This window comes from Octopus bimaculoides, chromosome 3 (genome assembly GCF_046866305.1).
Source record: "Octopus bimaculoides isolate indiv1 chromosome 3, ASM4686630v1, whole genome shotgun sequence".
NCBI classification, from domain to species: Eukaryota; Metazoa; Mollusca; class Cephalopoda; order Octopoda; family Octopodidae; genus Octopus; species Octopus bimaculoides.
The window spans coordinates 46,147,097-46,161,956 of NC_142930.1; the positions used below are offsets into that span (position 1 = coordinate 46,147,097).

Genomic DNA, 14,860 nt, shown 5'->3' on the forward strand with positions numbered 1-14,860 from the left:
GAGCTCTTACCTCTGCTGGTGACAAAGGGCCTCTCATTCAGAGTAAAAGGTAGACTGTATGACGTATGTGTACAAACAGTCATGCTACATGGCAGTGAAACATGGGCCGTGACTGCTGGGGACATGCGTAAGCTTGCAAGGAATGAAGCCAGTATGCTCCGATGGATGTGTAATGTCAGTGTGCATACTCGACAAAGTGTAAGTACCTTGAGAGAAAAGTTGGACCTAAGAAGCATCAGATGTGGTGTGGAAGAGGTAGACCCAGGAGGACTTGGGATGAGGTAGTGAAGCATGACCTTCGAACATTAGGCCTCACTGAGGCAATGACTAGTGACCGAGACCTTTGGAAATATGCTGCGCTTGAGAAGGCCCGGCAAGCCAAGTGAGACCATAACCTGTAGCCTATGCCAGGAGTGTAACCAGCCCACTTATGCATACCTTTCCTTCATTGGACACTAAACTCTGCTTGTGAAGACCTGTTGAGTCAAGTGAAATCAAAATCAAATTCAATGACTGGCATCCGTGCATGAAGTTCAAAATAGTATTTTTCCCTTTCCTGCTGTGCATTGACATTTTTAACTTGGAGTGGTTGTGACCCAAAGTGTCATGGCAGTTACATCTAGTATATATATATATATATATATATATATATGCATAAAGGAAAAATTCAATCATCACTAAGTGTGACTAAGGGTGCTGAAGCACCAACATTGCTAGAAATAAGAGTTAACATACTCTTAATGTTGTAAGAAGATGGCAAATATATACATATATTGACAGGGGAGGTAACTGCCCCATCACCATCTTGAGGATTAACCAGACTAGACCGAGTTACACCTACACCATAAGCATCATCAGTGGTGACTGCTCAAATCGCTCATGATCAGCTAATTCTATCAGCCAGCATATTTATATTCATCATAAAAATTTATGGCTGATTTAGCAAAATGCTAATGTGTGTGCTAGAAATTAATATAAGCAGCAAGGCGCAATATGATACCATAATGGAAAAATTCAGTCTTCACCAGGTGTTACTAAGAGTGCCAAAGCACCTACATTGCTAGAAATAAGAGTTACATACTCTCAATACTGTAAGAAGAGCGCAAAAATTAGCCAACCATGAGCCATTCAAGTAGTTACCACTGACGATGCCTATGGTATAGGCAAAACTAGGCCTAGTTGGGTTGATCCTTGAGATAGTCATGGACAGTTACCCTGCCTTCTGTCAGTATATGTATATAGTTGTGCTCTTCTAACAGAATTAAGTGTATGTTAACACTTATTTCTAGCAACATAGGTGCTTTGGTGCCCTTAGTTACACTTAGTAATGAATGAATTTTTCCTTTATTGTATCGCATTGTGCCAGACTGTTTATGTTAAATTTTATGTATGTATGCATCTATCTTTTACTCTTTTACTCTTTTACTCTTTTACTTGTTTCAGTCATTTGACTGCAGCCATGCTGGAGCACCGCCTTTAGTTGAGCATATCGACCCTGGGACTTATTCTTTGTAAGCCTAGTACTTATTCTATTGGTCTCTTTTGCCAAACCGCTAAGTGACAGGGACATAAACACACCAGCATCGGTTGTCAAGCAATGCTAGGGGGACAAACACAGACACACAAATACACACACACACACACACATATATATATATATATATGTATATATATACATATATACGACGGGCTTCTTTCAGTTTCTGTCTCCCAAATCCACTCACAAGGCTTTGGTCAGCCCAAGACTATAGTTGAAGACACTTGCCCAAGATGCTACGCAGTGGGACTGAACCCGGAACCATGTGGTTGGTAAGCAAGCTACTTATCACACAGCCACTCCTGCGCCGACAAATATTATATATATATATATATATATATATATATATATATATATATATATATATATATATACATATATGTGTGTATGGGTGTGTATGTAGAGATATATATATGCCTGAGTGTACAAATATTTGAGTATATCTATGTGTAGTTGTGCATATATGTGTGTTACTCTAAGTATATATGTGTATGTGCCTGCATGATTATAAACATACAGTGTTCAGATACCCTAAAGTATTTTTATGTGTCTATTAGTTAGTGTGAATGCAAGTGTGTGAGCACACGTGTATTTGTGTGTGTGCAGAGTGTTGGGATGAATGTATTGTAAAGTAGGTAGTCATACCAGTGTACTGGTGTTTTGTGTTCTATGAACGAACAACTCAAACTCTGCCACACCCATATATACTTTTATGACAGCATTCTAGCTACCAGCAAAATTTTGTCATCTTGAATAGATGCTTATGACCACAATACTCTCCCCATAATGATAATACTTTTCTTTTTTCTTCCTCTTCTTTTTCTCCTTTTCTTTCTTCTCAACTCTAGAACCACCCTTACTTTTGCATATTTTGGGTCTCACCCATTGCTTTATCACTCACTAGCTTTCTATATGTTTTTCTTGATATTTTTACCACTAGCTTTTCTATTCAGTTGAACTCACCATTGTGTTGTGGCTGTTGTAGAAATTCTGATCGACAATGTAACCTTCGTTTCACTAAGATAATCTAAGTATGACGATTAGCTAAACTGGGAATAGCAAATGCATTGCAAGCTCCAGATACCTAAGAAACATTTGTAGTGTACATTTTACCTGTTCCTCTCCCTCATCATAATCATCTTGGATTGTGTGTATTTGTGTAAATGTATGCATGGTGACGCAAACAGGAAAAACAAAACTCAACATATGAGTATATGTATATTTTTATTTGATGTTTAGCAGAAGCAAGAGTGACTCATGGGCTGAGATTTTTGTGCATTGGTACTTATCAAGGTTTGTGATAAGCGCCAACACACAAAACTTTCTACCCTTGAGTCACTTTGCTGCTTTTGCAGTAAAGATGGTAATGAATACGTTTGGTTTTGCTGAAGCTTTGATCATTGACCAATCCATATCAGTAAACACCATGCGTTCAGTTTGGCAGGACTACCCCATTGGCTTGTTTCTGTGGATGTGTTGATTTCAAAGCACACACACACACACACACACACACACACACACAAACACATGCATGTATGATGTGCATTCCAGATGTGTCAAGACTTTCTTTTAGGAGTGGCAGTTATAAGTGTTCTAGATTACTGTAATTTTAGTATAGTATTTTAGTATATAGTATAGTATAGTATTTTAGTATAGTATTTTAGTATATAATCTTAGTATACTGTAATTTTAGTATAGTATTTTTTACTATATATCTAAGCTGACCTGCTTTACTTTGTTTTACCAGATTGAAAGTGACAACTATAGCAGCACTTTGAACACACCTTACTACTAAAACACTACTTGTCACAGCTGACTAATTTGCAGAATGCAGTCAGGATGTGAAGACAATTCGGAAGCTCACTATACAATAAAGCTTTGTTAGACTGGGCAAAAGTGCTGTGGAGACTTATGAAATGCTTCAGGCTGCTTATGGATTAACTTGTATGAGCCAAGCACCTGGTTTTGCTGGTACAAGAGGCCAGGCAAAGCAAGTTTTATTTTTTTACAGAAACCCACATTATCAGTTTATCATGTTTACACTATTGGAATTTACAATTTTGCAAAAATAATTTTTCATTTCAATTTCACGACACGCCTCAAAGATGTATTCCTTGGTTCAGGAGCAGCAAGTTAATCTTTGCAGTTTATGAAGTGTGAATGTGAAACCACTAGAAAGATTGCAAGGTGCTGCATCTGTAGGGACTTTGAGGATTAACTGCATGGTAACCAATGGTCAAGAAGGTGTAATATAAATTTGGACATAACATAAAACAGGCTATCTTATATTGAACTGTTTCAACTGATAGCAATATACTTTGGTGGTGGTGGTGGCACTCCGTCGCTTACGACGTAGCGGGTTCCAGCTGATCCGATCAACGGAACAGCCTGCTCATGAAATTAACGTGCAAGTGGCTGAGCACTCCACAGACGCGTGTACCCTTAACGTAGTTCTTGGGGATATTCAGCGTGACAAAGTGTGACAAGGCTGACCCTTTGAATTACAGGCACAACAGAAACAGGAAGTAAGAGTGAGAGAAAGTTGTGGTGAAAGAGTACAGCAGGGTTCGCCACCATCCCCTGCTGGAGCCTCATGGAGCTTTAGGTGTTTTCGCTCAATAAACACTCACAACGCCTGGTCTGGGAATCGAAACCGCGATCCTATGACCGCGAGTCCGCTGCCCTAACCACTGGGCCATTGTGCCTCCACAGCAATATACTTTAACAGGAAGGTAACATTAGATTCAAGTTCATAATTAAATTATATTTTGGTATGTCTTGGGAGGGTAGTTATGCCAAAAAATCATATATATACACTGGTTCTATTTCACTTCTTTTATCATGTTTAATTGATTGATTAATCATTTAAACAATTAACTAATCGATTGTTTGATTAACCATTTGGTCAATCAAACAATCAATTAGGTTTGTCAAAGTCCTTTCATAGTCATTCATGACCTTATGAATGACATAAACTCTCAGTTGCAAATGGTGACAAAAGAACTTTAACAAACCTAATTGACTGATTTAATGGTTAATCAAACAACCAATGATTTAACTAATTAAATGTTATTACAATTTCACCCCACCACTCACCACACTTCTTGTCATTTCAGTACTTCTTCGGAATCCCCACTACCTAATTTTCCACCATAATTTTTTTGAAGCAGTAACTTTAAAAAAGATTTTTCATTTCATTTTGCAAAAACAAATTCAAATTTCACCAATTAATCAACCTTTACACATAGGTTCATCAAGTTAAACAAGTTAAAAAAGAAAAAAAAGTGTGGTGAGGGGTGGGGTAAAATTGAAATATATATATTTTTGCAAAATCGTAAAACATAGTAATCCAATAAATTTTCTATGTATTTTGCCCCATAAGAATTCTGAAAAATGTAAAACACAAAGAAATTAGGTGGGTTGAGGGTAAAATTGAAATTTTGAAATGCCGATTTTTGTCAAGGGTATCGGGTGGTGTCAAGTTGGACAAAAAGAGGTACCCCCAATAGAAAGTTTGAACATTTACATGTTCAAATAGCTAAACAATATAGGTTTTGAATTCACACAAATGCGCAACTCATTTTTTTGTAAGTTTACACTGTATGAAGAATATATTGTAGAAAATTTTATTAAAAATATCCATTTTTCTGGTAGAGTTTGTTGGAGATTTGGCTGTTATTTCTAGCATTTGGAGAGACTGCTTGAAAGCCTATTTGATGCATGGATTGGAAAACTCCTATGCATGTGCAATGACCTAAAGAGTGTAAAGCATCCTGTATATGCTGTATACTTGCGAGGGGTGGGGGAGGGGGTTAGTTTTTTTTTTGTTTTTTTTGAAAAATTGAAATTTAAAAAAAAAAATTTTTCAGAATCATAATCTCTGTATTTTTACATGTATTTTGACAAATAAAAATTCTGAAAAAAGTGAAAAATGAAAATTTGGAGAGGTTGGGGGTGGTTAAATTTTGAAATGAAAAATTTTTTTTACAGATTCATAATCTGTAGCCGAAAATGTGGGTTGCTGTAAAAAAAACAAAAAAAACTGGAATGGGGGTGAGCTGACAGTCTGCCATGTCTGCCTATATATATATGAAAGTTAAAAAATTTTAAATAAAAAATTAAGGTTTCAAAAGGAGGCATTTCATGCAGTATCCAAACCTTGTTTTGGGCAAGTCCTAAATAGTGTGCCTGCGGAGCACTTTCACTACTTATGGCTACCGGGCATCATTGGCATTACTGTGCATTCATTGCTGGATCAACATCTGGAATTCCTAGGTGTACATTAGGTATATTCTAAATGATTGATATGGAAAACAGAGTGTAACTAGAAACTTTATTAGTACAACAATTGTTTCAGTTTCATTCTGTACTGCTCCCTAGTGAGTGTGAGATGATGTAATGACATCAGATGCAACATACAGTGCAGGGAGCCTCATCAGGTCATGTAACATGCTTCAAAAGTCATAAGATTTACATCTTGTTTTCACTCCGAGGTTATATGTTGATGGTGAGTTGCTAGCAATTCAGGTGCACCATCAGCATATAATCTTGGAGCAAAAACGAGATGTAAATCTTACAACTTTTGAAGCTTGTTATATCATCTGCTGTGGTTCCTTGCACTGTGCATCGCATCTGATGTCATTACATTGTCCCATATCCACTAGGGAGTAGTGCAGAATGAAGCCAAAATGATTGTTGGGCTAATAAAGCTTCTAGTTACATTCCATCTTCCGTATCAATCATTTGATATATATATCATCATCATCATCATCATCATCGTTTAACGTCCGCTTTCCATGCTGGCATGGGTTGGACGATTTGACTGAGGACTGGTGCAGCCGGATGGCTACACCAGGCTCCAATCTAATTTGGCAGAGTTTCTACAGCTGGATGCCCTTCCTAACGCCAACCACTCAGAGAGTGTAGTGGGTGCTTTTACGTGTCACCCACACGAAAACGGCCACGCTCGAAATGGTGTCTTTTATGTGCCACCCGCACAAGAGCCAGTCCAGGGGCACTGGCAACGATCTCGCTCGAAAACCCTACAAGAGCCAGTCCAGGGGCACTGGCAACGATCTCACTTGGCTTACCGGGTCTTCTCACGCACAGCACATTTCCAAAGGTCTCGGTCAGTAGTCATCGCCTCGGTGAGGCCCAATGTTCGAAGGTCTTGCCTCATCACCTCAGCCCAGGTCTTCCTGGGCCTACCTCTTCCACAGGTTCCCTCAACTGTTAGGGAGTGGCACTTTTTCACGCAGCTATCCTCATTCATTCTCACCACATGTCCAAACCAGCGCAATCGTCTCTCTTGCACACCACTACTGATGCTTCTTATGTTCAGCTTTTCTCCCAAGATACTTACACTCTGACGGGTATGCACATTTACATTACACATCCAGCGGAGCATACTGGCTTCATTCCTTGCGAGCTTACGCATGTCCTCAGCAGTCACAGCCCATGTTTCACTGCCATGTAGCATGGCTGTTCGTACACATGCGTCATACAGTCTGCCTTTTACTCTGAGTGAGAGTCCCTTTGTTGCCAGCAGAGGTAAGAGCTCTCTAAACTTGGCCCAGGCTATTCTTATTCTAGCAGTTACACTTTCAGCGCACCCACCCCAACTACTAACTTGGTCACCCAGATAGCGGAAGTTATCAACTACCTCTAGTTTTTCTCCCTGGAATGAGATAGAAGTTGTTTCCTGTTTGTTTACAGTGTTTATTGCACCTGAACATCTGCCACATACAAAAACTAACTTTGTAGTTAATCTGCCTTTGATATTGCTGCACCTCTTATGTGTCCATAGCTTGCACCGGGTACATCTTATAGAGTTACTACCTACACCTTTACTGCATACTGAGTAGGGCCATCTACCTGAAGGGGTTTATGTTTTATCTACCTTCCTACTTATTAGGATTTTGGTTTTTGCTAGGTTGACTCTAAGGCCCTTCGATTCTAGTCCTTGCTTCCACACCTTAAACTTCTCCTCTAGTTCTGATAGTGACTGCGCAATTAGTGCAATGTCATCAGCATAGAGGAGCTCCCAGGGGCAACCTGTCTTGAATTCCTCTGTGATCGCCTGGAGGACTATGATAAATAGGAGGGGGCTGAGGACGGAACCTTGGTGGACCCCTACCTCTACCCGGAATTCATTACTGTACTCATTTCCAACCTTCACCTTACTGACAGCATCTCTGTACATGACTCGCACAGCTCTCACTAACCATTCTTCTATCCCAAGTTTCCTCATTGACCACCAGATAAGGGATCGGGGGACCCTGTCAAAGGCTTTCTCCATGTCAACGAAGGCCAGGTACAGAGGTTTATCCTTGGCTAGATATTTCTCCTGCAGCTGTCTCACTAGAAATATGGCATCAGTGGTGCTTTTACCTGGCACGAACCCAAACTGCATCTCATCTAAATTGATTTGCTCCCTAATTAGTTGGACTATGACCCTCTCCGTAACTTTCATAACCTGATCTAACAGCTTGATGCCTCTGTAATTATTAGTGTCTAAAGCGTCACCTTTACCTTTGTAGCAGTTTACTATGGTGCTGCTACACCAGTCATTGGGTATGACTCCTTCGTGTATCACCTGGTTCGTAATACGGGTGACTAGGCTGTAGCCAACACTGCCAGATATTTTGAGCATCTCTGCAATGATTCCTGATGGGCCGGGGGCTTTCCCTGTCTTCATACTCTTAATTGCTTTATCTACCCTGGTACTGTCAACTCGGATAGCTGGTCCCTCTGTTGGGTCGACATACGGCAGGCTCTCTTTCTCCCATTCATTCTCTTTATTAAGCAATCTATCGTAGTGGCATCTCCAGACCTCTTTCTTTGCAGCCTCATTTAGTGCAAGCGTATCATCATCCATGCGAACACATTTCTCTCCTACAACATCACTATTCTCTCTCCTACACTGTCTTGCAACACGAAATGAGATAGGCTTCTTTCAGTTCCTGTGAAACCAAATCCACTCACAAGGCTTTGGTTGGCCAAGGGCTATAATAGAAGATACTTGCCTGAGATGTTATGTAGTGAGACTGAACATAAGATCACATAGTTGGGAAGCAAGCTTCTTAATCTCACAGCTATGCTTGTGTCTATTGTTTCACTATATATCATTCACATATTGTTTGATCTAACTTTGTTTTAGGTGTTTATGAAAAGCTTTGTTTACAATGTATTCTTTTGACTGCATTTGTTCTTTCCTTCGTGTTGTTTATTGTTCAGTTTGTTGTTATATGTATTGAGGATGAATACAAAAGTATATCATTCATTTTTATGAGGAACATATTTTGCTTTCTGCCCACAGTTATCAACATACAGCTCAGTATATAACTGAAAAATTAAAACAGCAAAATGCAAGTGATCTACATATGACTCAGTATAAAAGTGAAGAATTAAAACTGCAAAATGTAAGTTATCAAATATATCCTTTTCAATCACAACCAGATTCAAATTATTAGTGAAAGAGGCATAATTCTTTCTGAAATAGATTTCCAGATGTTTGAATAGTAGAATTTTAGTTACAATTAATTAATTGCCTGTAAATCCTATTCATTAACGCATATATAGTTTTCTATATTGTATTTCTCATGACTAAAATGAAAGCTAAATAATTTCACTATTTTTTTACTTGGAGAAGAATTATTAAATCACAGAATAGTTACTTTACTAAGATGGATAAGGACTTTTAGGTCAATATTGCTTAACCTTCAGTCTACCAATAGGTCCAATGGACCCATTTCAGTTTTTTCAGTTGCTTTTTCCTACTGTCTAAATTATTTGATTCTGTTGATGTACATTTGCATGCATGTATACATGTATACCAGTGTGCATGCACACACGCATGCACATACACATGTGCACTTGCATGCATGCATGTGCAAATATACACACACAAAGCAAGCATTGGAGATTGGCAAACATTGGGAATTGGTAAGTGTTTGGGATTGGTATGTGTTGGGGGTGGTAAACGTTGGGGTCCTGCTCATGGGGCTGGTTGGTAGCAGCGACCTTGGTACGGGTGGTGCTAAACTGATATATCCAGGTTGTCAGCAATCAGAGGTCTGAAATTTGCCACAAGGGCATATCTCTGGTGACAGCAATACAATAAATCGTATTTCTTGTTGATGGATACTGTTGATTATTGGAGGATATGCAATTTATCGCAGAGGAAGAGCTGACAGTTGGGGGCACTGGGTGAATATGGTGGTGCTCTGTCAACAGTAGTCCACTTGATGCTGGATATTTCATCTTGGAGATCATGGAGTCCCCATAGAAAATGAGACAGGGAAGTAGAGTTCTTTCTATCCCTGGATCTGAATGAGTGCATATGCTGAGAGTATCTTCCCTTTAAGTCATTAGCTGTCATACCTGTATAGTGCCTAGTAGTCACCAACCCCTTCAGGTTATACATCTCGGATATCCTCAGGAGACATACCCATCCACATAGGTCGGCTCTCTATAGGGACGATGGCCTGGCTATCTCAAGCCATATGAACGGCCACACTGTTTCAGGAAAGACTTGATAAAAATATTTAAGGAGTTTAGCCTGTCCATAACGGTTGCCACCAACTTGACTATGGTCGATTTCTTGGATGTAACCTTAGACTTCAGTATGAGAAAGTATTACCTGTACAGGAAGCCTAACGAGGATACAATATACATCAAGAAGAACTCAAACTATCCTTCCACTGTAATTAGAAACCTGGTTCCAGGCATTAGTAAACAACTATCTAATCTCTCAGCCAATAGAGAGATCTTTAATAGAGCTGCCCCACACTACATCAATGCTTTGGCTAGGAATGGGTTTACAAGGACAACCCCCAAACACCCTCTCCTCATCCCAAAAGGATTAGGAGAAAGAGAATTATATGGTACAACCCCCACTTTCAGCTTAGAAATTTCCATCAACATAGCTAGGGTCTTCTTTTCAATTATTAAGAAACACTTCCCCAGAGGCCATAAGCATTATAAACTCTTCAACCTCCATAATGTCAAGGTGAGCTACTCCTGCTTAGACAACATCGCATGTATCAACATGCATCAACAGACGTGAAAATGCACCCACACCATCCCCAATCCCAACCTGCAACTTTCGAAACCCCAGCATGTGCCCTCTAGAAGGATCTTGTCTCCCAAGAGCCATAGTATATAGAGTCACCCCTACACCATCCATTGGCATTACAGATATGACAGATAATGAGTTCAAGGGAAGATATTCCCAGCATATGCACTCACTCAGATCCAGGGATAGACAGGACTCTACTTTTCTGTCTTGTTTTCTCTGGAGACACAATGATCTCTGAGATGAAATATCCAGCATCAAGTGGACTATTGTTGATAGAGAGCCACCATATTCACCCAGTGCCCCCAACTGCCAGTTCAGCCTCCGTAAAAAACTGCATATCCTCCAACAACCCACAGTATCCATCAAGAAATATGATTTATCAGAGATATGCCCTTGTGGCAAATTTCAGGTCTCTGATGCTGACAACCTGGATATACTACCTTAACACCACCTGCACCAAGGTCACTTCTACCAACCAGCTCCATGAGCAGGACTGCTATTTACTAATCCCAATGTTTACCAACCCCCAACCCTTACCAATTCACACCTCTTACCAATTTACCAATCCCTAATGCTTGTTTTGCACATGTATACTTGTGAACACACATGTGCGAGTGTATGCATGTGTGCATGCACACCGATATGCATGCAAACCTGCATGAAAATATACATATAAATGAATATTCATGTGTATGTGTTCATCCAAGTGTGTCCGTGTGTGCAGACATGTGCATGTGTGCCCATGTACAGATGCGTACACTCGTATCAATATACACATGCACACGAATCTATATGAGCACATCTAGACACCCACATTTAGAACTATATACTTGCACATGCCACCCCTTCCTACTCCTCCCTCTCCCACAACCTGACTGACTTCTAGTCCATTTCCTGTCCTCCACGTGGTCAATTTCTTGTTCGCCATGCAGTATTTTCCAACTAACTGTTACCCATATACCAACATCACACCACGACACCACGTGACTTTCCTTGACCAATCACTGCCCACCTTACAGTAATAGCAATCAACTTCTGTCATTCAAATTCAAAATGGCTGACGACTAGCATCACACTTAAAACTCAATTTGAATCAAGCTGTTTTGATCCATACACATAACTCCCAATAAATTGGTTGAGTGTCTTTCTTTCGTTTGTCCACTCAGTTGTGTATATACATATATATATCTATCTATATATATATATATATATATATATATATATATATATATATATATATATATATATATATATACATATATATATATATATATATATATATATAAATATATAGTTTTAGGGAAAAGAACCAAGTTTCATGAACTCATCGATGAAAATCCACTATCACATATAGAAAAATTAATAATTAAAAGCACAATAAATGAGTATAATATAATACAAAGTAAATATCATAAGATAAAGATAATAAAATGACTTTTCCCTAAAACTATATATTTATATATATTTTAATCTGTAAAGCTCAATTTAATTTTAATTTTTTATAAATTGATTTTAATTGAGGTTTTACCTGTAATTTTGGATTTTGTCCCTAATATTATTATGCATATATATATATATAAGTTGTGAGTTTTCATCAGGGTGACATAGGTATGAATGTTGTGTATGTGTGGGAGAGAGAGAGAGGTGGTGAGGAAGAGACAATCTCCGTATTTCCTAGTTAAGTGTTGCCATTTTTTTTTATATGTAAATCACACATACCTATGAACACATGCACAGATATGAATTCATGTCTTAGTTAGTGACTCTGATACCTCAGACACCAAATGTTTCAGTCTATTAGAATAAATTCTATTTAATGCTAATCTATGTTGTACAATTTCTTTCATATTCAGGATATTCTCAGAAACATTATGGCTAATAAAAACAGTGGCTCTAGCGATGGTGCTTGGGCACTTATTACTTATGGGGAATTCAATAGACCTGTCACTGATATTTATGTTAGAGAAAATAATTATGTGATTGACAATTCAAACTATGTAAAGGACCAATTCAGGTAAGTAAATATTAGATTTATGTGTAACTGAAGCACGTACACATGCATATTTATTTACATGTTATAAATGTTCTAAGCTTAGCTTAAATGCTTTATCATATTTCATAAACATCACTTTTGTATGAATCACATGTTCCTGAAGAACACTTACCAATTAAAATCTACTGAACATGAATCTGATCTCCATTTTACACTATTACTCTGACATGGCTGAACATTGTCTAAAAACCTATATATAAGAAAATCTAACTCTCCATACTAAAGTTAATCGATACATTGTAATTTAATTTTTAAAATGTTATAGGTATACTCCTGAATGACTAAACCTATTTAAGGATGTTTGTAATTATGGTTTACTTGCAAATAATGGAATTTATCAATTAGAAAATTGTCTGACACCTGTATATACTAGAGTATGATGCATCATATGTGCAAGAGTGATACATATGAAGAACTGACTACAATAAAAATTTTACATATTTATTATGCCCATTTTGGACATGACATCAGTGACCAGAAAAGGCTAATAAGTTTAATAGATAGCTTTCAACTTGGAAAATGTTGATAAGATTTGGAGGAAACTAATGTATTACAGATTATTTCTGCTCAACTAAGATAGAAAGACATACTCCTCATCCACCACCAAAAATATAAGTATTTCTCACTCAAATTTTCTGCTTACTAGTTTTCCTGTCACACATTCAGCCGATAGCACCTCCACAAAAAAAAAAAAAGCACTTTCATCTCTACAGGATAATGATTTCCATGATAGATTTGAGTCATAATCAAAAGTAGGGTTGTAAATTTAAACCAGATAATGAATTTGAAAAGCCAAATACAATCAATCACTCAACAAAAATTGGATGATTTTGCATATGATTTAAACTTGTCCAAGGTAAACAGTGAATTCTGGCATCATGCCAACAAAAGTGGAATTTCTGGCCATAATGGCATAGGTAACTTGCTCTTGTTCCCTCATCTTCAAAATAGCTTTGATTTTGTATAAACATTTCTGGGGTTTTGTATAAACATTTCTAAGACAATGACAATCACTTTTATAGACACATCAAAATTGTGCTGGCACATATTGGAAATATTTGCCACCAATACCATTTCAGTATTCAACAATGTTGAAGGAAAATTATGAAATTCTCTCTCTCTCACTCTATCTCTCACATTAAATATATTGAACTATATCAGTATTAAATCACATATCTGAGCAGATTTAAAGGTTATGGTTACCTTATAAAGGTTACAACTTACTTTTCACACGAAGCACTGCTGTTCCTTATGTCTGTTACATTTTTAGACATATAATGAACAATAAGTATACATAAAATGGCCTCAAAGGTAAGTCCTTAAAGGTTGGTTATTATAATATTAAATATCTCTTAAAGGACTACACCTCATTATCTATTAAGTTAGGTTTTTCTCAAAGAGGTCATTAAACCTCTAGGTAAAGGTTAGCCAGCCTTTTATTTTCTCACAATACCAACTAACAAAGCTTTTCCAATGCCAAAAGCAAAAAGGTAAACTGATTTGTGATGAACAATTCCTTTGTTTTTAAACATGCTAAAACTACATGCCTGGGACCCCTTTAAAGATGGTAATGTATTCACCCTTGTTGTTTCTAACTTCTTCCCAACATTCAACAAGATTTTCAATACCTCGTTGGTAAAAATCACCAGATTTCGACTCAAAAAATTAATCCATTTCTGCATCAGTATTGAATGAAACTCCATGCAGAGCATTTGAAGGAGATCAAACGAGGTGGAAATCCATTAGTGCCAAATCAGGTGAGTACGGCAGGTGTTGCAACACTTCCCAGCCATGCATTTGAATGGCTTCCTTGGTCATGTTGGCGATATGAGGGAGGGTATTGTCATGCAGCAGAAGAACTCCATGCTGCCGATTAGGTCTTTTCTCTTGAATAGCCATGTTGAGTCGTTCCATCTGTTGAACATAGAGTTCCATGCTGACTGTTTGGTTCTGTTCAAGCAATTCATAATAGATAATCCCTTCCCAGCCCCTCCATACACACAACATCGTTTTATGCAGATGAAGATCTTGTTTCACGCGCTGTGTCGCTTGTTTACTGGGACTAAGCCATTCCTTACACTGCTTCATATTGATGTACAGGCACCATTTTACGTCACCAGTAACAATTCGGTAAGGAAATCGTTGCTTGTGTCTATGAGTTGAGTGGTGACGAGCAAGCAGACCAGTGGAG

General features: G+C 38.1%; 1 protein-coding gene across 1 annotated transcript in view; it reads left to right on the plus strand.

Annotated features, from left to right (window-relative positions):
• The window catches only part of LOC106870245 (uncharacterized), a 71,019-nt gene that overhangs the window by 21,256 nt on the left and 34,903 nt on the right, over window positions 1–14,860 (plus strand). The window contains exons 3-4 of the mRNA XM_052966518.2: window positions 8,856–8,958; window positions 12,470–12,630. Coding sequence (XP_052822478.1) covers window positions 8,856–8,958; window positions 12,470–12,630 — 264 coding nt within the window. The remainder of the gene's footprint in view (window positions 1–8,855; window positions 8,959–12,469; window positions 12,631–14,860) is intronic.